The 25,821-nt window shown below is 44.9% G+C and overlaps 1 protein-coding gene across 2 annotated transcripts in view; it reads left to right on the forward strand.

Moving 5' to 3' along the window:
- The first annotated feature begins 17,056 nt into the window (after positions 1-17,056).
- Positions 17,057-25,821, forward strand: part of kiaa1191 (KIAA1191 ortholog) — a 35,470-nt gene continuing 26,705 nt past the window's right edge. The window contains exons 1-4 of one of the 2 annotated variants that reach the window (XM_073067616.1): positions 17,057-17,325; positions 17,487-17,580; positions 17,817-18,004; positions 20,488-20,611. In XM_073067616.1, coding sequence (XP_072923717.1) covers positions 17,553-17,580; positions 17,817-18,004; positions 20,488-20,611 — 340 coding nt within the window. In that variant the 5' untranslated portion in view covers positions 17,057-17,325; positions 17,487-17,552. The remainder of the gene's footprint in view (positions 17,326-17,486; positions 17,581-17,816; positions 18,005-20,487; positions 20,612-25,821) is intronic. The other variant, XM_073067617.1, reaches the window with a different exon arrangement.

Below are 25,821 nucleotides of genomic sequence, written 5' to 3' on the forward strand. Positions count from 1 at the left end.
ATGACGCTGAACTCTTCTTCCATCGGCTCCGTCTCCGAGCTTATTTCTTTGGCAAGGACTCTCCTACCCCCCCCCAATGACCCCTTCTCCCATCTTCAACCCTCCTCCTCTTCATGGACACTCCGCTCTGCTCTTCTGCCTGCTCTGGATCTCTTTATTGCTAATTGCTGACGGGACATCAACCGTCTCGACTTCACCACATCCTGTTCCAATTCCAACCTCACTCCTTCCGAACGCTCTGCTCTCCGCTCCCTCCGCACCAATCCCAACCTCACTATAAAACTCGCTGATAAGGGGGGAGCTGTTGTTGTCTGACGTACTGACCCCTACCTGGCCAAGGCACAGCGACAACTCTCTGATACCTCCTCTTATTTACCCCTTGATCATGACCCCATTAAGGAGCACCAGGCCATTGTCTCCTATACCATCACCAACCTTATCAGCTCTGGGGATCTCCCATCCATTGCCACCAACCTCATTGTTCCCACACCCCGCACTTCCCATTTCTACCTCCTACCCAAGATCCACAAACCTGCCTGTCCAGGTAGACCTATTGTCTCAGCTTGCTCCTGCCCCACCGAACTCATTTCTGCATACCTGGACACTGTTTTATCCCCCCTTGTTCAATCTCTTCCCACCTATGTTCGTGACACTTCTCACACTTTGAATTTTTTTCAATGATTTTAAGTTCCCTGGCCCCCACTGCCTTATTTTCACCATGGACGTCCAGTCCCGATATACCTCCATCCCCCACCAGGACGGTCTCAAAGCTTTTTGCTTCTTTTTGGATTCCAGACCTAATCAATTCCCCTCTACCACCACTCTCCTCTGTCTAGCGGAATTAGTTCTTACTCTCAATAATTTCTCCTTTGGCTCCTCCCACTTCCTCCAAACCAAGGGTGTAGCCATGGGCACCCGCATGGGTCCCAGTTATGCCTGCCTTTTTGTTGGCTTTGTGGAACAGTCCATGTTCCAAGTCTATACGGGTATCCGTCCCCCTCTTTTCCTTCGCTACATCAACGACTGCATTGGCGCTGCCTCCTGCACGCATGCTGAGCTCGTTGACTTCATTACATCAGGTGGGTTCTCAGCACTGATGACAGGCTTATCTGTGGACGAGGTTGATTTGGTCACATCAGGAGTGTTTGCTTCTATATCCGGGGATTCAGCAAGATGTTGTTGTGTTTTTGACCTGAGCATTCAGTATTTGATCCACATGACGTGCTTCTGTGTCATGGGAGTCTGGGCAAGGCATTGTTGAGTTTTTCACCTGAGCATCCAGGAGTTGATCCACATGACGTCTCCATACATTCTCTCCCACCTGTATTCTATACATCAGTGGCCCATCTATGGCGGAAATTATACCGGGCTGCCACTTTTCAGTCTGGTAATCCCGTGCAAGAACTGACTGTTCCACAATGAAGCTCCGTGTTGACTTAGCATTCAAGTGTTTGAACTGTCTGTTCTCTACATCACACCGTACATTTGGTTTGAGAAGATCCATAGGGGACCTCAGGTTCCTGTTTAGAAACATCATTGCTGGAGTCTGGTTAGTGGTTGCATGTACTGCATTAAGATAGGCAAGGAGGAAGTTGCCTATCTTGTGTTGTAGTTGTCGATTTTCGCTGTCACTTGCCTTGAGGGCTTTCTTGACTGTCTGTACAAATCTTTCTGCCAAGCCATTTGTGGATGGATGGTAAGGAACCGATATAAAGTGTTTCATTCCATTGCTCTTCACAAAACTTTGGAATTCTTCAGAGACAAATTGTCGTCCACTGTCTGTACAGATTTGTTCTGGTATGCCATTCCTGGTGAACATGGTCCTCAGCACTTTAATGGTCTTTTCTGATGTGGTTGCCTTCATTAGGAATGAGAGTAATAGTCTTGGACACTAAGGAGATAAATTAATTTGGGGATTAGGCAGGAAAGTAAACATGAATTGGAGAACAAGCAATAATCTTAAGAACTAATGGAGCAAACATAAGGGGCCATTATGCTTCTTCCATTAGTCAGTTATATTATTGTTGGTATTCTTGCTGTATTTCATAAAATATTAAGTTCATCAGTAACACTATGGTAAAAGATTGATCAAGGAAGAGTGATCATGGGGGGACATCACGTGATGACGTAGGATCGAGACGCAGGGACCCAGCTCTCCCGTAAAAAGTTAATAAATTAATGTTTAAATGAAGAAAAGTTAGTCAATACTTTCTAAAAGTTACTTATAAACGACTCCGGACTGTGTCAAGCTATGCCTCAAGGAAGGAAGATGAAGAAAACTAATACCGGGAAGACTACGCAAGTTGGAACAAGAACAAGGCCCACGTCTACCGAGGAACTGCGGTCTCAGGTACATTATATCACCGGCGATACGGAACAGGAGACTGTGGCAACACTGGCCACTTCCAAAGGAAAAAACCATCGTGAATTGCGCAAACGCGAAGGATGGAGCATGCGCAAACGGGAGCAACAAGAACTACAAAGCCCAGCTACCACTGCAACTGAAAGTGATAGCGAATCGGAGGGAGAGTCAAATCTCTCGGAAGGATCAGATGAAGAAAGAGGTAAAAGTCCTTCTAGAAATATAGAAAAGACTTTGAGGCAAATAATGCGTAAATTAGACACATTAAAAGTAATTAAAAATAATCAAAAAATACTCGAAGAAAATGACCAATATGGAGATTATGCTTGATAAAATGACAAAGAGACAGGAAAAAATGGAAAAAAGAATTACGGACTTGGAAACTACAACGGAAGACATGGTTGAAAGAATGGACAAAATGGAAAAGGAAAATACTGCTTGGACATCAGAAAGAAAACAATTTATGGAAAAAATTGATAAGCTTGAAAATCTCAGTAGACGAAATAATATTAAAATTGTTGGACTTAAAGAAGATATAGAAGGAGAAGATCCAATAAATTTTTTTCAAAAATGGATTCCTGAAAAATTGGAAATGGAGGAGAAACTTCAATTGAGATTGAAAGGGTGCATAGATCTTTAAGGTCAAGACCTCGAGCTGATCAAAACCCACGATCAATTTTGATAAAATGCTTACGATACCAAGACAAAGAGAAGATCCTGAAGGCCGCTGCCCAAAGTGCCAAAAATAGAAACGGGCCACTGATGATAGCAGGGAAACCAATTCTTTTTTATCCTTATATAAGTTACAACCTGTTGAAGAGAAAGAAGGAATTTAACCCAGCGAAAAAAGCCTTATGGGAAAAGGGTTATAAATTTACAATGCGTCATCCAGCAACACTGATAATTTTTTTGGAGGAGGGAAAATTTTTTTTTTCCGATTATCGAAAAGCGGAGGAGTTTGTACAAGAACTTCCATCTATTCGCTAATTACACATAGAGGCTTCCAAACGTAATGGATTAAAGATGAAGATAGACCCAAGGAACAGAAGTGATGGACATTTATGGATATTATAGAAGAGAAAAGCAAAATTTTAGAAATACTAAATGAGAATCGTATTTTTTTTTCTCTTCTTATACATATACTTTTTTATGTTGCGGGGGGGCTGGGAGGCTGTGGATCGGTTACTGCGGGATTCACGTGTGTAATCATGGCGGTTGCCATGACCCGTACAGCAGAGGGGGGTAATGTTGTGTCTTTTTTCCACAACATTAGTAGGGGGGTATTTTTTTTAAATTTTTTTTTTCCCTTTATATTTTAATTTTTTTCTATCTTTTTGCCTGGATGATTGGTGGGGACACACATAGCAACATGGAGATTTTTATAAAGATTTCCCAGGATACCACGAAAGTGGAAAGATTAATATAATAAAAAAAAATAATGACTAATCTACTAAATTTTTTAAGTTTTAATGTTAATGGGCTTAATGGGCCAGTAAAAAGAAAAAGAATTTTAACATATATTAAAAAAAAATGAGAACTCCGTGGAGCATGTGGGGATCTTCCAACGTCCAGGCATTCCCTTTTTTTTTCTTTCTTATTTTTTTAATAGGGATGTTAGGGGGGAGGGGTTAAGGGGAGGGGGGCTGGGTAACACTTTTTCTTTTCATGCACATTTATTCTGTAACTATTTGAAAACAATAAAAAAAGTTTATAAAAAAAAAGGAAGAGTGATCATGACAGAAATCACAATGTAAACAAAGATGTGAATAATATAGAAGGTTACCAAAGTGGGATAGAGATCAGTTCAGAAACAGAATCAGAATTAATATCACTGGCATATGTTGTGAAATTTATTGTTTTGCAGCAGTAGTACATTCAATACATAATAATGATAAAACTATAAATTACAATAATAAGTATATATAAAAATTAAATAAGTAGTGCAAAATGAGCAAAAAAATTACCGGTAGTCAGGAAGTGTTCATGGGTTCAATGTCCAGTAAGAAACCTGATGACACAGGGGAAGAAGTTGTTCCTGAAATGTTGAGCATGTGTCTTCAGGTTCCTGTACCTCCTTCTTGGTGGTAGCAGTGAGATGTGGATCTTAAAGTGCGGGTCCTTAAAGTTCAAAGTAAAATTTATTATCAGAGTGCATACATGTCACCACATACAATCCTGAGATGGAAGCTGCTTTTTGAAGGTGTCCTCGATGCTGGGTAGGCTAGTGCCTATTATGGAGCTATTTGAGTTTACAACTTACTGCAGCTTTTTCTGATCCTATGCAGTGGTCCCACTGTACTAGAACCAGATGAAACCAGTTAGAATGCTCTCCATGACCGTAAGACTATAAAACCATAAGACATAGAAGCAGAATTAGGCCACTTGATCAAGTCTGCTCCACCATTCCATCATGGCTGATTTATTATCCCTCTCAAAACCATTTTCCTGCCTTCACCCCATAACCTTTGATGCCCTGACTAACCAAGAACCTCCACTTTAAGTATACTCAATGACTTGGACTCCACAGCCATCCGGGACAATGTATTTCACAGATTCCCCACCCTCTGGTGAAAGAAATTCCTTCTCATCTCTAAATAGTCCCACTCAGTGGTGCAATAACATCAGCTCTGGACTCCGGAGTGAAGGTTCCTGAGTTCACATCTAAGTCAGGTTGAGCGTCGAGCTAGCAACTCGGCCTCGTAAAAACAAGAATAGCTTGCTATGGAAACACCATCATGACAGTGCCCCGATACTCCACTGCCGAGTTAAGGGCTATTGTTTCTCTTCTGTTCTAAATGGTCATCCCTCTATTGAGGCTATGCTCCCTGGTCGTAGACTCACCTATTATAGAAAACAGTCTATCCACATCCACTCTATCTCAGCCTTTCAATATTGGAAGTTTGATTGATCACCAAGCTCGGCAAAATGTTTGCAGACATTTCAGCTCCAATTGAGAAACCATCAACAGACAGACAGACAGACATACTTTATTGATCCTGAGGGAAATTGAATTTCATTACAGCCACACCAAGAATAGTGAAGAAATATAGCAATATAAAACCATTAATAATAATAATAATAATAATAATAATAATAATAATAATAATACATAAACAGTGCACTGTTGAGGGTATTGTTTCCTCAAAATGCTGGTTTCTGTACTCCTCTGTGATCCGTATGAATATTGATATTGTGATTTGGTCGTGATGTCAACAATCAATGAATCACCAGTAATCTCGGGATCTGGACAGCAAAGCAAATACTTCCAATGGACCTCCATCGAATCTAGCCAGTCAGGATCTGCTACTACTAAACTGTTCACAGTGTTTTGAACCAACCAATCTGATCACAACATCTTACCAATATTCATTTGGACCCCAGAGGAGTATATAAGCCGGCATTCTGAGGAAACAACACCCTCAAATGCACACTTATGATGTTTTCTTGATTGGAGCCAAAATGTCTGTAAACATTTTGCCAAGCTCGGTGATCAACAAAACCTCCAAACAGCCAACCTGACCTATCAGTATTCTGCAATATTTTAAACCTTTCAATATTAGATAGGATTCAATGAGATCCCCTCCCATTCTCCTAAACTCAGTGAGAACAGGCCCACAGACATCAAAAGCTCCTCATACATTAAGGCTTTCATTCCTGGAATCATTCTTGTGAACTTCTCCTGACCCTCTGTCATGCCAGCACATCTTTTCTTGGATGAAGGGTGCAAAACTACTCACAATACTCCACATGCAGTTTGACCAGTGCCTTATAAAGCCTCAGCAGCACATCCTTGCTCCTATATTCGAGTCCTCTTGTAAAGAATGCACACATTGCGTTTGCCTTCCTTACCACTGACTCAATCTGCAAGTTAACATTCAGGGGATCCTACACAAGGACTCCCTCAACCCTTTGCATCTCTGATTTTTTAATTGTCTCCTCATTTAAAAAAGTCTATACCTTTATTACTTCTACCAAAGTACATGACTACATACTTCCCTACTCTGTATTCTACCTGCCACTTCTTTGCCCATTATCTAAAACTGTCCTTCTGCAGATTGTCTGCTTACTCAGTACTTCTTGCCCTTCCACCTATGTTTGTATCATCTGCAAACTTGGCCGCAATGCCATCAATTCTGTCATCTAAATCATTGACAAATCCTGACCCCACTGATGGAACACTACTCGTCATCAGCAGCCAACCAGAATAGGCCCTATTTGTTCTAACTTGTTGCCTGCTGCTAATCAGCCAATCTTCTATCCATGCAGTTATCTTTCCTGTAATACCAAGGGCTCTTATCTTGTTAAGCAGCTTCATGTGTAGCACCTTATTAAAGGCCTTCTGAATATCCAAATAAACAATACACACTGCAAGAGAAAATCTGTAGATGCTGGAAATCAAAGCAACACACTCAGCAGGCCAGGCAGCATCTATGGAAAAGAGTAATCAGTCGACATATCGGACCAAGACCCTTCATCAGGACAATATCTACTGACTCTTCTTTGTCTATACTGCCTGTTAATTACTCAAAGAATTCCAACAGTCCTGTCATGCAAGATTTCCCATCAAGGAAAACAGGCCAACTTTGGTCTATTTTAACATGTGCCTCCAAGTACCCCAAAAACTCATCCTTTAATAAAGGACTCCAACATCATCCCAGCCACTGAAGTTGGGCTAACTGGTCTATTTCTTTTCTTTAGCCTCCCATCCTTCCTAAAGAGTGGAATGACATTTGTAATTTTCCAGTCATCCTGAACCATTCCAGAATATACCAAGATGGAGGCGCAACGCAGCTTGCAGCGGCCACTCCAGAGCTGATTATCTGTTATTTGTGAAGTGGGGTACCGTGCACAATCATAATTGATTGAAAACGGACGTGGGAGCATGGAGGAACATCCGGAAATCTCCAGGAAGACCTTCTTCGTTGCTGCTGCGAGGTCCGGGACTCTGCTGGGAAGAACAGGCCCCCAGTCCTTGGGGTCACGTTGCCGATGGCCGTTGGCAGGGCTGTCTTAATACGCTCGGCAGAGGATGGTGCTCGGAGAAGCTGTGCTGGAGGGGATGGTCGTCGGCTTGGAGGTTCGACAGACTCGGAGTCCGCTGCGGTCAGGTCACTTTCGGTGTGCACTGCGTCTGCGAGGCTGGTTTCGACGGAGCTTTCATAGTGTGCTGCGTCTGTGAGGCTGAGTCGGGCGGCGCCATGGAAGTCCGTAGCGGGGGTTATTCCCTTCTGCCGCCGGCGTGGGATGGCGAGTCTGTCGGGACCCCCAGGACTTGTGGAAACTGTGTGGCGATTTCTTTTGAACTTAATAGTCCTTTAACATCTTCGGACTATTTTTACTGTGCCCATGATCTGTTTTTTTTAATCAATTATGCTATTGTTTGCTCTGTTGTAATGATACGTTGTAACTATGTGGTTTTGTGCAGGTCTTGTAGCTTTAGTTTTTTGGTCTTGTTTGTCTGGTGGATTTGGAGCTCCTTTCCGGGGAACGCGCTAAGATGGTAGCGCGATATTAATACGCAGCAGCCTCTCCTGACTCTGGATTGGGGATTGCCAAACGTTATGTGGATTTTCTGGTGTAGTCTGTTTTGTCATGTGCTTTTGTGACATCATTCTGGAGGAACGTTGTCTCATTTTTTAACTGCATTGCATTTGTGGTTTCTAAATGACAATAAACTGAATCTGAATATAGTGCTTCTTGTGCTAATGCCTTGTTGGGCTTGAAATTCTGCCCTGTGTTCATTTAGGAAGAGAGACAGCCAACACCAGAATATTACAAAACTTGGGTTTATTGCAGAATTCGTAACTGGCACAGTGAATCGACGGAGTCGCTGGAGAAGGCGCGTTCCGACTTCCCCTTACAATCTGCTCTTATTTATATCCCTTTTCCCCCCAGCACAACCCCCCGCTACATATTAGGTAATATCGGGCACTTGTGTCCATCTTATTGGCCCGACGCCATACACTCACGAGTTACCTGTTTCTTTTGTTTACTGAATCGCGTGACACTGGTAGTTTCGGTGTAGCGGAATCCCCAGTTTTGCTCCCCCCCTCCCTCGCATTACGTGAGCCACTGCTGACCTGTAATGGCAGTCTCGAATTAACCCTAACGTTAACCCTAACACTCCCTCCCTTGGCCTCCCAGAGGCCACATCCCTTACAAGCTTTTCCGCGGCTGCCGGGATCAGGCAGGGAGGTGAGCGTCCCCCGGCACTCTTTGGCGTGTCCTCCCTATTTGCTTATCCTGATTTGTCCGACCTAGGATCACAAAATATGGGTAGGGGTTCCCTAAACATCCGCAATTTTTACAAGTAGCATGCAACATTTCAGAAAACTTATTCAAGAACAAATTCACAATCCCCCCCTTGCCATGGTCCATTTCAGTCCGTGTCCTCCCATAGCGCGTCCGCTTTCCGGGAGGGCCGTGTCCTCCCCTTCCACCGGGAACAAGGGTGCCTGGTACGCCGGTGGAGGTCCATCCTTTCCGGTCAAGGCTCGATCTATAGTCCCGCAACAACAACCACACGTAATAAAGATAGCAATTGAAATAGACAGTCCTAGAGCCGACTGTCCCAGAAACGCTCCCCACTTGCCAGAGGTCTTATTTAGCCAGTAGAAAATGATGCCAGTTATTGTCCCCCTCCCTTCTTACCTTTTAATGCCCTGTTGGAGACCTCGGTGACAGGGTATGGACCATGCCACCGTTTTCCATTCCAGGTGAGCTTCCCCGGGCCTCGGAGGAACACTTCCACTCCTACCTTGATGGTGTCCGACCCCTGCGGCTGCTCACTGTTAGATTATTGAACTCGCACAGAGAAGCAGTTTCAGCGACAGGTTACTATCGATGCAATGCTCCTCAGACAGGATGAAGAGGTCAATACTCCCCAATGCCATTAGGCTTTACAATTCTACTGCCAGGACTTAAGAACTTTTTAAAAGCTATTAGTAATGCTTTTTGAGATAGTGATTTAGATGCATATCATATTTTTTACTGAGTTAAGTATTGTATGTAATTAGTTTTGCTACAACAAGTGTATGGGACATTGGAAAAAAAGTTGAATTTCCCCATGGGGATGAATAAAGTATCTATCTATCTATCTATCTATCTATCTATATATCTATCAATTTTACCATATTTCTAAAAACTCTCATATACTCTGTTACTCAACACACAAATGTTTGAGTTTCGGTAACTCGAAATTGAAGTGCTCCATGGCTCCCTAGTACACAGAGAGGATCAAATGTGGGACGGTTGCCTTTCAAAACCTGACCTTCGCGTGGGAGATTTCTCCTCTTAACAACCAGTCTAATGTAGGCGCTGTCAGTATCCCTGTGTACTACGGTGTACCGCGACACTTTTCTCTTCTCCTCCTCACTCCTGAGACTTTTATGCCCTTCGTGGGCGGCGGGTACCCTCACTCAGAAGACTTTTCCACGGGCAGAGGATCTTCCTAAAAACAGATAAGAGTTAGTACTTACCAGTCACGATTCTGCACCGGGAATGATCTCTCCCAGGGTAATTTGGGGTTGGTGAGGATCCGTCAGCAGACAAGATCTAACTCAGTGATTTAACTATCTAGTGGAAGTCTTCGATATAACAGGCACTTCCTGACCTTAGTCGAGCTTGCGGCCGCAAGTTGTCTGCTGTCGGACCCGCCAGCCTGTGTTGTCTCTCCCTCCCCATGTCGGGGTCACCAAATGTTGGGCTTGAAATTCTGCCCTGTGTTCGTTTAGGAAGAGAGACAACCAACACCGGAATATTACAAAACTTGGGTTTATTGCAGAATTCGTAACTGGCACAGCGAATCGACGGAGTCGCTGGAGAAGGCGCGTTCCAACTTCCCCTTACAATCTGCTCTTATTTATATCCCTTTTCCCCCCAGCACAACCCCCCGCTACATATTAGGTAATATCGGGCACTTGTGTCCATCTTATTGGCCCGACGCCATACACTCACGAGTTACCTGTTTCTTTTGTTTACTGAATCGCGTGACACTGGTAGTTTCGGTGTAGCGGAATCCCCAGTTTCGCTCCCCCCCTCCCTTGCATTACGTGAGCCACTCCTGACCTGTAATGGCAGTCTCGAATTAACCCTAACAGCCTTCAAAATCTCTTTAGCTACCTCTTTCAAAACCCTGGGGTATAGTCCATCTGGTCCAGGTGACTTATCTACCTTTAGACTTTCAGCTTCCCAAGCACCTTCTCTTCAGTAATAGCAACTGCACCCACTTCTATGTCCTGACACTCTCAAATTTCTGACATACTGCTAGCGTCTACCATAGTGAAGCCTGACACAAAATACTTAAGTTTGTCTTTGTTCCCATTACTACATCTGTAGAAAATCTGAGAGTCTTTGGAGACACACCAAGTCTCCTCAAACTCATTATGAAATATAGCTGCTGTCATGCCTTCTTTGTTGGGCATCAATGTGTTGGGCCTCGGATAGATCTTCAAAGATATTGACACCAAGGAACTTGAAACTGCTCACTTTCCACTGCTGATCTCTCAATGAGGACTGGTGTGTGTTTGTGGTGAACTAGATATACCTGTCTGACTGCTCCTGTGGCTCCTCCCAAGACTCTGCTGACTGCCCCTGTGGCTCCTCCCACAGACCCCTGTATAAAGGCGACTGTGGCCTGCTGCTCTCTCTCATTTCCCAGGATGTAGTGTTGTTCTTCAGTCAATAAAAGCCGATATCTCACTTCCTAAGTCTCGGCGTGAGTTATTGATGGTGCATCAATTTTATTGACTGAATGTTACAACATGGAAACCGCTTTACGCCCAGAACGCCTAGACTTGGACCCCCAAGACCCTGGAGCAGCTCTTGCCTTTGAACACTGGCTGGTGTGCTTCCAATCGTACTTAGAGGAGGTTCGTGCCACCGACTCGGCTGTTCGGCACAAACTTCTCTTCTCGAGGGTCGCCCCAAAAGTTTATTCGTTCATCAGGGACATATCCACCTACGAGGAGGCGCTTGCCGCCCTCCGAAGACAGTACCTGCGGCCAGTAAATCCAGTTTATGCACGGCACCGCTTGGCAACACGAAAACAGCGGCCTACGGAGTCGACTGCTGAATTTCTCCGCGAACTACAGGCACTCGCGCGGGCTTGTGACTGCCAAGCGCTCACAGCAGAACAGCATAAGGAACTCTTGGTCCGAGACGCTTTTGTGACTGGGGTTCGGTCAGTGTGTATCCGCCAGCGGCTGCTGGAAAAGGCTTATCTTACCTTACGCTCCGCGATAGAGACGGCCGATTCGATAGAGGCTGCGCAGCTGTACGCCGAAGAGGTCCAGCCGCGCGATTCCCCGGTTCCGAGCGAATTCGCCAACGCCGCTGCCAGTCGCGGTATCTCAAACCCCACGAATTCACCAGGTATGAAACTCTGTTACTTTTGTGGGCTTCTGAAACATGCCAGAAACAGCTGCCCGGCGCGCGAAGCGACTTGTTCCAGCTGTGAGAAGAAGGGCCATTTCGCCAAAGTATGTAAGTCTAAACCGCGCCCGGGGTCGAGCAGCGCTGCGTCTGAGACCTGGGGGCCGCCATTTTGCATGACCGGATGTGGACAACCATCTTTGCCGGCGTCACCAGGCCCCGCCCCCGCCTCGCCATCTTGCATGCCCGGATGTGAGCGGCCAACTTTGCTGGCGTCACCAGGCCCCGCCCCCGACACGCCCCGTTCAACGCTGGCTTCCGTGACCCTCGATCAAAGCGCTCCGCACCAGCTCGCAAGGTCGATGATGGACATCCTGGTGGAGGGGCACAGGACTAGCTGCCTGTTTGACACAGGCAGCACTGAGAGTTTTATTGACCCGGCCACAGTGAAACGCTGCGGACTCGTGACACGGCCGGTCCGTCAGAAGATCACCTTGGCTTCAGGGTCGCATTCCACAGACATCCGGGTGGGTTGTGTAGCGACATTGGTGGTGCAGGGCACAGAATATCGGAACTTTGCGTTCCTGGTCATGCCTCGGCTGTGCGCACCTGTGCTATTGGGGCTGGACTTCCAGAGCCATCTCGAAAGTGTGACTATGGCATATGACGGGCCTCTCCCACCGCTCACTGTCAGGAATCCTCAGTTTGGTGGGACTTCGCCATATACTCCATTACCACACACACATACACACCGAACCACACATCCCGCCCAGCACCATGCCGATAGCTGTGCTGCTGACACTATTTGCAACCTCTCCACCCTCAAGATCCCTCCCCCATCGCTGTTCACCAACCTGACCCCCGACTGTAAACCTGTGGCAACTAAAAGTAGGAGGTACAGTGCGGGGGACAGGGCCTTTATTCATTCAGAGGTGCAGCGGCTGCTCAGGGAGGGGATCATTGAGCCAAGCACAAGCCCATGGCGGTCCCAGGTGGTCGTTGTTCGGACTGGGCAGAAAAATAGGATGGTTGTGGACTACAGCCAGACCATTAATAGATTCACGCAGCTTGACGCGTACCCCCTACCCCGCATCGCGGATATGGTCAACCAGATAGCTCAGTACAAGGTGTACTCGACAATTGATCTGAAATCCGCTTATCACCAGCTCCCCATCCGCCCAGAGGACCGCCCTTACACCGCCTTCGAGGCGGGTGGCAGGCTCTATCACTTTCTGCGCGTCCCGTTTGGTGTCACAAATGGGGTCTCAGTCTTCCAGAGGGAGATGGACCGGATGGTGGACCAGTACAAACTGACGGCCACATTTCCCTATCTAGATAACATCACCATCTGTGGTCGCGACTGGTCGGACCATGACGCCAACCTCCAACGTTTTTTCCAGGTGGCCAATGCTTTGAACCTCACTTATAACAAGGACAAGTGTGTGTTCAGAACCACACGACTCGCTATCCTTGGGTATGTCGTGGAGAACGGGGTCATTGGCCCTGACCCCGACCGTATGCGCCCCCTGTTAGAACTCCCTCTTCCCACTACTCTCAAGGCCCTCCGGCGGTGCCTGGGTTTTTTTTCCTATTACGCCCAATGGGTTCCCCATTACGCGGACAAGGCCCGCCCCCTGGTCAAGTCTACCACCTTTCCCCTCTCTGCCGAGGCCCGCGCGGCCTTCAGCTGCATTAAAGGGGACATTGCCAAAGCAACGATGCATGCGGTAGACGAGACCATTCCCTTCCAAGTAGAGAGTGACGCCTCTGACGTCGCGCTGGCTGCTACCCTCAATCAGGAAGGCAGGCCAGTGGCGTTTTTTTCTCGTACCCTTCAAGGATCTGAACTTCGGCACTCCACGGTGGAGAAAGAAGCCCAAGCCATAGTGGAAGCTATTCGGCACTGGAGGCACTATCTCGCCGGCAGAAGGTTCACCTTGCTGACCGACCAGCGCTCGGTTGCGTTCATGTTCAGCAGCCAACAGCGGGGCAAAATCAAAAATGATAAAATTTTGCGATGGAGAATAGAACTCTCCACCTATACTTACGATATCCTGTACCGGCCTGGCAGGCTCAATGAACCGTCTGATGCCCTATCCCGGGGACCGTGTGCTAGTGCCCAGCTCGACCAGCTGTATGCCCTTCATGCCCAACTTTGCCACCCGGGGGTCACCCGGTTTTATCATTTCATTAAAGCCCGGAACCTGCCGTACTCCCTGGAGGACATCAGGACGATGACCAGGGACTGCCAGATCTGCGCTGAGTGCAAACCGCACTTCTACCGTCCTGACACTGCGCAGCTTGTCAAGGCCACCCGCCCTTTTGAGCGACTGAGTATTGACTTTAAGGGCCCCCTTCCCTCCACCGACCGCAATGTCTACTTTCTCAGTATTATTGACGAGTACTCGCGATTCCCCTTTGCCGTTCCCTGCCCCGACACTACTACCATGTCGGTCATAAAAGTCCTGCGCCAGCTCTTCACTCTGTTCGGATATCCCTGCTATGTCCACAGTGATAGAGGGTCCTCCTTTATGAGTGACGAGTTGCGCCGGTTCCTGCTTGCTAGGGGCATAGCTACTAGTCGCACCACGAGTTATAATCCCCGGGGGAATGGCCAGGTGGAGAGGGAGAATGCCACAGTGTGGAAGGCCATACTTTTAGCCCTTAAGTCACAAGGGTTGCCGGTCTCCCGCTGGCAGGAGGTCCTCCCTGAGGCACTCCACTCTATCCGCTCCCTGTTGTGTACGTCCACTAATGCCACCCCTCACGAACGCTTATTCTCTTTTCCCAGGAAGTCTGTCACTGGGACCACCCTGCCAGTTTGGCTGACGTCCCCGGGGCCAGTGCTGCTGCGTAAACATGCGAGGAGTAATAAGTACTCACCACTGGTCGAGAAGGTTCACCTCCTGCATGCTAATCCCCAGTATGCCTACGTGGTCTTGCCTGATGGGCGGGAGGACACGGTCTCTGTCCGCGACCTGGCGCCCGCCGGAGCAGCAGACCACTACCCTGAGCACTCCACGGTAACTATGCACCCTGTACCCGAGGTGACTCCGCGCGCACCGTGCCCCACACAGACTCCGTATGCGTCTGTTCCAGGGACCTCGCTCACACGCGAGGGATCCCTGACTCCTCCTGTTGGGACAGAATTAACCCACTCTCCGCCTCCGGAGCACACACCACCTCCGGCACCTGTGCCGTCATCACCTCCGGCTCCTGTGCAATTGCAGCCGGAGCTACGTAGATCGCAGCGAACGATTCGACCACCTGATCGACTTAACCTGTAAATATGCTTGGGAATTTTTTTTTAAACAAAGGGGGGGTGAATGTGGTGAACTAGATATAACTGTCTGACTGCTCCTGTGGCTCCTCCCAAGACCCTGCTGACTGCCCCTGTGGCTCCTCCCACAGACCCCTGTATAAAGGCGACTGTGGCCTGCTGCTCTCTCTCATTTCCCAGGATGTAGTGTTGTTCTTCAGTCAATAAAAGCCGATATCTCACTTCCTAAGTCTCGGCGTGAGTTATTGGTGGTGCATCAGTGTTCCCTTGACTTCCCCACAATCCATTCCTTGGTCAAGGCAGTTGTTTGTGGCACCACTCAACCAGCTGACCTATGTTGCTCCTGTATGCTTCCTCATTATCATCTGAAATTCTGCCAACTATAGATGTATCATGGGCAAATTTATAGATGGTGTTTGAGCTGTGCCTAGCTACACAGTCATGAGTGTAGACAGTGTAGAGCAGTGTGCTATGCACACCTTTGAGGTGTGCCTGTGTTGACTGTCAGTGAGGAGATGCTATTTCCGAACTACACTGACGCTGGTCTCCTGTGGAGGAAGTGAAGGATCTAGTTGCAGAGAGACTTACAGAGGCCCAGGTTTTGGAGCTTGTTGATTAGATCTGAGGATATGATTATATTGAACATGTGGCCGTAATGAATAAACGACAGCCTGACATAGGAATTGCTATTGGCCAGGTGATCCAAGGTAAAGTGAGAATGCATCTGCTGTAGACCTATTATCATGATAGGCAAATTGCAGCGGGTCCATGTATCACCTCACATTTATCTGTATGAAATCTGATGGCCACTCCTTGGTTCACGTTCCTAACTGACTAAGATCCCTCTGTAATCTATAATACCCTATACTGTCTATAACACCTCATAATTTCTTTTCATCTGCAAACTTGCTGATCGAGCCTTTTGCATTCTTATCCAAATCATTTACATAAATAATAAATAACAAGGTTCCCAACACCAACCTCCGCATCACACCACTGGTCTCTGCTTCCTACCTCTGAGCCAATTTTGAATCTACCTGACTAGTTCTGTCTGGATTTCATGGGACCTAACCTACCAGACCAAATTGCCACGTAGGATCTTTTTAAAGGCTTTGCTAAAGTTGTCCCTACCAATGAGCACATCTACATGGAGTGCTTATGCATCAAGGACCCCCACCATCTAGGCCAAGCTCTCTTCTCACTGTTGCTATCAGGAAGAAGCTACCAGAGCCTCAGGACTCACACTACACAGGTTTAAGAACGGTTATTACCCCTCAACCATCAGGCTCTTGGATCAGTGGGGATAACTTCACTCAACCTGGAACTTTTAACTTTGAATATATATTACCCATAGTCCTACACCTATCTACCCTCCATGAATAACTAGTTATTTGAAATAATTCATGCAAAGTGGATGAAAACAGACGATGGATGCCAAAATGCAAATTCTTTCTCTGACTTTGCCAGAGCAGAGCTTTAAATACTGCTGCCTATGTCGACGACTGTTAAATGGGTTCTGATGGTCAATTATTTACTTGAAGTAGATTAATGGAAAAAAAAGAATCAAAGGTCAGTTGGTGGGTTTGTGCCAGGGACGCAGGTGACTTGAAGGTGAGAATGCTCTGAAACCAGATACTGTACAAGAAGTCCAAATGGCTCCCGTGTCTGCTGCTGATTTATGTTGTAAACAGGGTTAGTGCGCATGCGGAACTATTCTATCCTCACCATCCCCCCCCCCCCACCCCCCCACCTTTAGGTGACGTTATTGGTCGGAGAAGGGGTTGGGGAATTTGGCGAAAGTCTCACTCAGGGCCTTTCTTTTCCATACCTACCCTTATATTTTTATCAACATTGTGTTCAAATCTTGAAAGAAAAGCCATCTAATCCTACCGAAATCGCCGAACTATTAAAAACCCGTGAACCATGCCCCATCCGATTCGACGTCACTGGAGCCAAAAGCGTACGCGCTCAGTCCACTGTTGCCATGGCAGTCGGGGGTGCGAGCCTAAGCCCTCTGTTGATTGGATGTTCGGGGAACGACGTGTGTTGGACGTCACAGCTGGAGCGGGCAGCCGTTAGTTCCCGAGCTGTTTGTGATCGCCGTTACCGACCGCAGTATCGCCGCCGGTCCCTCATTACGTGCCGGTGGCGGAATCCAGCGGGCTCTGAAGCCCGGTTTGTTTGTCGCATCTGGCGGCGATGCCTCAGTGCAGTCGGCTCCTTTCCGGGGCCGTCCCGCAACGCGCTGCCCGGCTGCCTTAGGGTAGTTCTCCAGACCATCTCCGTTATTCTTAGCCTGCTGCATTCCCCGGTAAGTGCAGAGCCGAGGGGCGCGGTACAGTCACCCTCCCGCCCTGTTCCTGACTGCCCGCATTTACTGGGTCTGCTCTGAGGAACTGGGGTGGGGTGATGGTAAACGAACTGTTTGTTTCCACCATAAGAGATTTAATGCTTCCCTTTTCTCTGTCTCAGCAGGTGGAGCAATTTAAAGTCTTTCGTGCAGTTACTTTGGGCTGTTCTAACTTTAACACAGCTATCATGGCTTCAGATGACCACAGCATGCCTGGTAATTTAGAATCACTTCTGTTCTCACTTCTGTGCTTCTAAAGGCAAACTCCTGTTTTTGTTTGCAGTGCCATTGTGGATTATTTGCGTTTTGAAACTTGTTTTCTTTTGCTTTTCTAAAGCAACTTTGTGTAGTAAAGCATAGCCTTATTAATCAATCATGCGTGTGTTCTAGAAACGTCGCCGTTGCAGCTGGCACATAAATAGAATTAAATATAGCTTCAATGTACATTGCAGCAATCGAACATTCCTCCGGCTTACTGGAAAAGATGTCCTTGCCGATTGGGATACACCGCAGGGCATTCAGTTATGATGATGCCTTTGAAGATTTGTCGCCAATGACTCCTCCACCTTCTGATATGGGAAGCAATATTTTGTGGAAACAACCAGTTATACCTGCGAGGAAATACCAACAATTATCTATGGTATATTTATTTATGCTGTGTTCATATCTACAATTTGTATCTGATTCCACAAAGTAGTAACTTTGCAATTAATTATTTGCAGGTTTGAATAGAAGATGGGGAATTATGAACATTATCCATTTACAAATGTCTTAATTAAAAACAAGTTCTTTGTTTAATACCAGGAATTAATTAGTTTAATTCAGATTAATTACAGATGTATCTTGATGAAGTGTCTCAGCACAGAAGGTTGACTCTTCATTCCTTTCCATAGATGTTACTTGACTTACTGAGTTTCTCTGGCATTTTGTGTGTTACTATGAATGTATTTATGTCAGTTTCTGTTGACCTTTTCTTGGTGTCAGATGAAGCCAGCATCTTCCAGTGGCTTAGAGTCAGGATGGGATTTCAGTCTGGATTGGTGGGACATGGTACAGCCTATTTAAAACCAATGTTATAACATTTTAATAATATGTTGCATTGGGTAACTGTTGTTAATGAAACTGAATTGACTTCTCTAAAATGTTGTCCATTTGTATGGTGCTTTCATTGCACTTGCAGTAATACAGGATGTGGCTGAAGGGATGATACAGTAGTGGTTAGCATAGGCAACCTGAGTTCACTTCCTACCAGGCCTGTAAGGAGTTTGTACGTTCTTGCCACGACTGCATGGGCTTCCTCCATGTGCTCTGGTTTTCTCCTACAGTCCAAAGACGTACCAGTTGGTAGGTTAATTGGTCATTGTAGTTTGTCCTGTGATTAGGCTAGGATTAAATCGTGGGATTGCTGGGTCCCACAAGTGTCACGAAGGGCAGGAAGGGCCTAATCTCTACTGCATTTTAATAAATAATTTAGAATTTTCAGCCCCGTCTTTTCTGGCTTTATTTGTGATATTGCTAGTTGTAGCCAATTACCTGCATGTAATATGTAATTCTGCATGGTTAGTAGCTGTTATTAAATATTTTAATTTCCTAAACTCTGTTATGGGGGCTAGAAGACTTTGTGTCTCATAAATTTGACAGTAGAACAGTGGCCTTTCAGCCTAGGGTGCATGACCCTCTTGTGGACCAATGTGACAAGGTAAGCCCATGAGGTTTAAATAATATTGAGGTAAGGTTGTTATACAGCTTACAAAAAATGTGAAAATAAATTCTAAAAGATGTATACTAGGCGCACTGGATGACCTGAGCCCGGCAGTGCTGGTGTTCCCCAGGACTTTCCCAGCTTCTTTAAAGTTATGGCCCATTATGTCATTGGGTGTTTATATAGTGGGTACATTTTTTACCAAGTGTGAAGGAAAAGGACTTCCATAGAAAAAGTATAGAAACTATTTCTGTAGACACCAGCTACTGTGATATTGTTTTATTAGCTGTGTTGTACTTTGAGCTTTCTAAGATTGACAAATTATAGGTTTAATCTTTTAAGTTAAAATTAATTTCACAAGGTTGATATTTATGTGATCTTCAAAAGTGATCTCCAAACTTTTACAGCCCTTCAGAACTGTACAGGATATAGAGCAAAGTCATGCAGTCCATCATGGTTATCCTGGCTCATATTAAGCAATCCTATCATTCCTATTTTCCTTCTGTTCCCCACAACCCTGTAAATTTTAGCTCAGGGCATTATAGATTTCAATACTAGACCTTCAATTAACTCATATGCTAGGAGAAAATCTCTGTAATTTTGCTTATTTGTACAACTGTCTTTTAACAGTTTAAATATAACTCAGTTAACTCACATTAACAATAATTTCCTATCAGATTAGGGAAACAATTGAGAAAATTCATCTGTAGCTGGTACAGCAATACACTGATTTGTACAATGAATATCACAGAAGTTATACAAAAGTGTATCAGTCAGATACTGTACAGTTTTGAAAATGTTCTGTACTTACAATTAATGTAAATGCTGATTTGCGTTGCCAAAAAAAACCCAAAAAAGCCTGTGGGTGAAGATTTCCTGATCTGCAAAAAAAATGCACTAGTCAAGATTCTGTGGTTTGCTCAAAAAGAATCAATGATCTCTGTACCTTTCTTAATATCTTAATGCCATTTACTTTTGTACCTTTTGTCAGAGGGCAGTGAACATCTGGATTTCTCTGCCTCTAACAATGGTAGTGGCCACATCATTAGATATAATTAAGATGGAGAAAGCTAAATATTTGAAGGAGCAGTGAATTGAGGGATATGATAAACTAGCGCAGGCATGGCCATCATAAATCAGCTATGATTATATTGAATGGCAGGTCATGTCATCTTACCAACTATTTCAACTTCTTGCCAATTACACAAGAAAAAGTTGTAAAAGCATGTTTTGTAAATGAGCTGTCAATATTTTCTGGATTTCTGTATTTAACTGGGTGTATGTATATTTATTCTATTCTCATTAGCACTAAGTACCAATTGGTTTTATTGCTTTCATCATAATACTGGGCCTATATTACACCTGTATTAATAGTTTATATTAAGAAAAATAGTTCAGTTTTTTGTGGGTTTTTTTTGTAGATAGAAGATGGAGAAAACAATGTTCCATCTTCGGTAGTTGCTTCATCATCGGGTGTAAACCCAAGCAAAGTCCATGTGGTGAAAGCCAAAGCAACGTCTGTTATTATGAAGTCACTTATGACACGTAAGAAATTTTAAATTGCTATGTTGATTGTCAACCTTAACTTCAGGGGAAAGATCTTAAGGAAACTACTTCAGGAAACTGCTTCTACCAATTTGATAATCTTAAGTATTTACTTCATTATTGATCCCTAGTTCTTTCCTTTCAACCATCCTGTCATCAAACAGTTATGCAATCCTGAAGTATGAATATTACTGAATTGATTGTTTCAATTTTGGGTTGAACTGCTGATTTCAATCTTTTGCCACTGATTTATTTACTTGCTCCATTTACACTGTTGATCTGTCAATTTCACAGATCCTTGTACAAGGACTTTGATATTTCAAGAGTTTAAACCTTGGTTTCATAACACTGATTGAATGAATATGGTATTTGACAAGCCTGTTGATTCACTGTCAGATCTGATTTGATTTGTATTTGCTGTCTTTCACTGACTAAATCTTAGTTTAATAACATTTTTGGATTTATTATGCGATTACTTCTAAATATTCTTGTCAAATACAACATGAAAAAACAGCAAATTGCAGATACTGGAAATCTGAATCATAATAGGCAGCACCTGTAGAGAGAGTGAGTTTCTGAACTTTTATCACATCTTTCATTGGAATTTTAAACAAAAAAGCAAGGTGATTAAAAATTTAGTTCACAACCAAGGAATTCAGATATAATTTAAAGAAAGAGAGGGGTGGGGTGGGATTCCATGTTCAATTCCAGAGCATGGAACAAGAATGAAAACATTAAAATCAAGGTTAAGCAGTCAGTATTGGTGTGATGGACAAACTGGACCATGCAAATTAGAGTAAGGAATGCTGGAAACACCCAGCAGAACATGAGGAAATCTGCAGATGCTGGAAATTCAAGCAACAAGAGATGATCCAAGATGGCGGTGCGACGCAGCTTGCAGCGGCCACTCCGGAACTGCTTATCTGTTATTTGTGAAGTGGGGTGCCGTGTGCAATCATAATCGATTGAAAACGGACGTGGAAGCACGGAGAAACATTGGGAAATTCCAGGAAGACCTTCTTCATTGCTGTTGCTGCTGTGAGGTCTGGGACTCTGCTGGGAAGAACAGGCCCCCAGTCCTCGGGGTCGCGTTGCCGATGGCCGTTGGCGGGGCCGTCTTAATACACTCAGCAGAGGATGGTGCTTGGAGAAGCTGTGCCGGAAGGGATGGTTGTCGGCTCAGAGGTTCGACGGACTCAGGTCGCTTTCGGTGTGTGCTGCGTCTGCGAGGCTGGTTTCGACGGAGCTTCCATTGTGTGCTGTGTCTGCGAAGCTGAGTCGGGCGGCGCTTTGGAAGTCCATGGGGGGGGGTACTCCCTTCTGCCGCCGGCGTGGGATGGCGAGTCTTTCGGGACCCTGGGGACTTGTGGAAACTGTGTGGTGATTTCTTTTGAACTTACAGTCCTTTAACTTCTTGGACTATTATTACTGTGCCCATAGTCTTTTTTTTAATCAATTATGCTATTGTTTGCACTGTTGTAACTATATGTTGTAATTATGTGGTTTTGTGTAGATCTTGTAGCTTTAGTTTTTGGTCTTGTTTTTGTTTGGTGGATTTGGAGCTCCTTTCCGGGGAACGCGCTAGACGGTAGCGCGATATTAATACGCAGCGGCCTCTCCTGACTCTGGATTGGGGATTGCCAAACGTGATGTGGATTTTCTGGTGTAGTCTGTTTTGTCATATGCTTTTGTGATATCATTCTGGAGGAACGTTGTCTCATTTTTTAACTGCATTGCATTTGTGGTTTCTAAATGACAATAAACTGAATCTGAACACACACAAAATGCTCGTGGAATGCAGCAGGCCAGGCAGCATCTATAGGAAGAAGTACAGTCGGCATTTTGGGCCGAGATACTTTGTCCTGACGAAGGGTCTTGGCCCGAAACGTCGACTGTACTTCTTTCTATAGATGCTGTCTGACCTGCTGCGTTCCACCTGCATTTTGTGTGTGCTACTCAGCAGAACATGCAGTTCTGTGGAACAAAATTAATAACTATAATTGAAGTCCCTTTTCCAAAGATCGAAACGGTTTTTGACCAGAAACATTAGCTTTCCACAGATGTTGCAGATTAATTGTGATAGGAGTGGAATCTCTGTTAAGCTGGTAAAATGTTCCGGGATTGAGATGATTATCCTTCAGCAACCAAAATAATCTTCCATTGAGCACGATATGTTTTCAAGTCAGTGAAAACCTTTTTACTTTGACTTCAGAGATCAGGCACTGCCTTGATGATGCGGGACATCCGCTCTTTTCTTGGCTCTTGCTGTATGCCCATTTTTGGATCCAAAAATTTACTGAGGTCTGGAGTTTAGTACAATTGTTACAATTTAAGTTGAATGTCAGTATTATTCATCAATAGATACCACTTGGTAGCACTTTCAACCTTGTGTTTCCTGCTGATTCATGACAATGTGATGGTAGCTGGATTTGATTTATTCTACACAGAATACTGGAGGAACTCAGCAAGTCAGCTAGCATTCATGGAATGAACAAACGGTTGACATTTCGTGTCGAGACCCTGCTTCAGGATTGGGAAGGTGGAAGACACCAGAATAAAAATGTGGGGGGAGGGGAAGAGGGATAGCAAGAAGGTGATAGATAAAGCTAAGTGGGTGGGCTTCTGACTATCCCTCTTCCCCCACCCCACCACCGCCTTCCCTTTCTCTTCAAAGTTCAAATTAATTTTATTATCGGAGTACATCTATATCACCATGTACAACCCTGAGATTCCTTTTCTTGCGGGCTTACTCAATAATTAGATAGTAGAATAATAGCCATAACAGAATCAGTGAAAGACCACACCAACTTGGGTGTTTAGCTAGTGCGCAAAGGACTGTGCAAATACAAAAAGAAAGAAGAAATATTAATAAATATGCAATAAATATCGAGAACATAAGATGAAGAGTCATTGAAAGTGAGCCCATAGGTTGTGGGAACATTTCAATGATGGGGCAAATGAAATTGAGTGAAGCTATCCCATTTGGTTCAAGCCTGATGGTTGAGAGGTAATAACTCTTCCTGAACCTGATGGTGTGAGTCGTGAGGCTCTTGTACCTTCTTCCTGATGGCAGCAACAAGAGGAGGTATCCTGGATGGTGGGGGTCACTGATGATGGATGCTGCTTACTTGCGACAACGTTTTGTGTTGAAGTGTTTAGTGGTGGGGAGGGCTTTATCTTTGATGGACTGGGCCATATCCACTACTTTTTGTAGGATTTTCAGTTCAAGGGCACTGGTGTTTCCATACCAGGCTGTGATGCAGCCAGTAGATATACTGCTAAGGAAGCGGAGGTGTTTAAGTCAATAATCAGCTTCTTGGTCTTGGGGACATTGAGTTAGAGGTTGTTGTTATGGCACCACTCAGCTAGATTTTCAATTTCCTTCCTTTATGCTGATTCACCACCACCTTTGATTCAGCCTATGACAGTGGTGTCATCAGCCATCTTGAATATGGCATTGGAACTGTGCTTAGCCACATAGTCATGTGTAAAGTGAGTAGAGCAGGGGGCTAACCTAATGGAGATTATGAAGGAGATGTTGTTGCCAATCCAAATTGACTGGGGTCTGCAAATGAGCAGATCAAGGATACAATTGCACAAGGATGTATTGAAGCCAAGGTCTTGGAGCTTACTGATTAGTTTGGAGGGTTGATGGTATTGAATGTAGTTGATAAGTAGTATCTTGATGAAGCTCTTGAAGAAATGTCTGGCACTGAAACATCAACTGTTTGTTTATTTCCATGGATGTTGTCTGACCTGAGTTCCGAAAGCATTTTGTATGTGTTGTTCTGGATTTCCTATATCTGCAGAATTTCTTGTGTTTTAGTTTTATCCTAGCATTTATGGACACAGTTCTACTTTGAATTCATAATAATGTTAAAACTGTGCTGAAATTTCAGGATGTATATTGTATACATTTCTCTGACATTAAGTGTACCTATTAAATAACTGGTCTTAAGGTGTGAACAGCTCTGATAAAATAGACAGTAGGTGCAGGAGTTGGCCATTCGGCCCTTCTAGCCAGCACCGCCATTCACTGTGATCATGGCTGATCATACACAATCAGTGCCCCGTTCCTGCCCTCTCCCCATATCCCTTGACCCCGCTATCTATAAGAGCTCTATCTAACTCTCTCTTGAATGCATCCAGAGACTTGGCCTCCACTGCCTTCTGGGGCAGAGCATTCCACATATCCACCACTCTCTGGGTGAAAAAGTTTTTCCGCATCTCTGTTCTAAATGGCCTACCCCTTATTCTTAAACTGTGGCCTCTAGTTCTGGACTCACCCATCAGCAGGAACATGCTTCCTGCCCCTTAGTAATCTTATATGTTTCAATCAGATCCCCTCTCATCCTTCTAAATTCCAGTGTATACAAGCCCAGTCGCTCCAATCTTTCAACATATGACAGTCCCGCCATTCCGGGAATTAACCTTGTGAACCTACGCTGCACTCCCTCAATAGCAAGAATGTCCTTCCTCAAATTTGGAGAACAAAACTGCACACAATACTCCAGGTGGGTCTCACCAGGGCCCTGTATAGCTGCAAAAGGACCTCTTTCCTATACTCAATTCCTCTTGTTATAAAGGCCAGCATGCCATTAGCTTTCTTCACTGCCTGCTGTACCTGCATGCTTGCTTTCATTGACTGATGTACAAGAACACCTAGATCTCGTAGTACTTCCCCTTTTCCTAACTTGACTCCATTTAGATAGTAATCTGCCTTCCTGTTCTTGCCACCAAAGTGGATAACCTCACATTTATCCACATTAAACTGCATCTGCCACACATTTGCCCACTCACCCAACCTGTCCAAGTCACCCTGCATTCTCATAACATCCTCCTGACATTTCACACTGCCACCCAGCTTTGTGTCATCAGCAAATTTGCTAATGTTACTTTTAATCCCTTCATCTAAATCATTAATGTATATTATAAACAACTGTGGTTCCAGCACTGAACCTTGCAGTACCCAACTGGTTACAGCCTGCCATTCCGAAAGGGACCCGTTAATCACTACTCTTTGTTTCCTGTCAGCCAATCAATTTTCAATCCATGTCAGTACTCTGCCCCCAATACCATGTGCCCTAATTTTGCCCACTAATCTCCTATGTGGGACTTTATCAAAAGCTTTCTGGAAGTCCAGGTACAGTACATCCACTGGCTCTCCCTTGTCCATTTTCATAGTTACATCCTCAAAAAACTCCAGAAGA

Source organism: Hemitrygon akajei, chromosome 15, assembly GCF_048418815.1.
Source record: "Hemitrygon akajei chromosome 15, sHemAka1.3, whole genome shotgun sequence".
NCBI classification, from domain to species: domain Eukaryota; kingdom Metazoa; phylum Chordata; class Chondrichthyes; order Myliobatiformes; family Dasyatidae; genus Hemitrygon; species Hemitrygon akajei.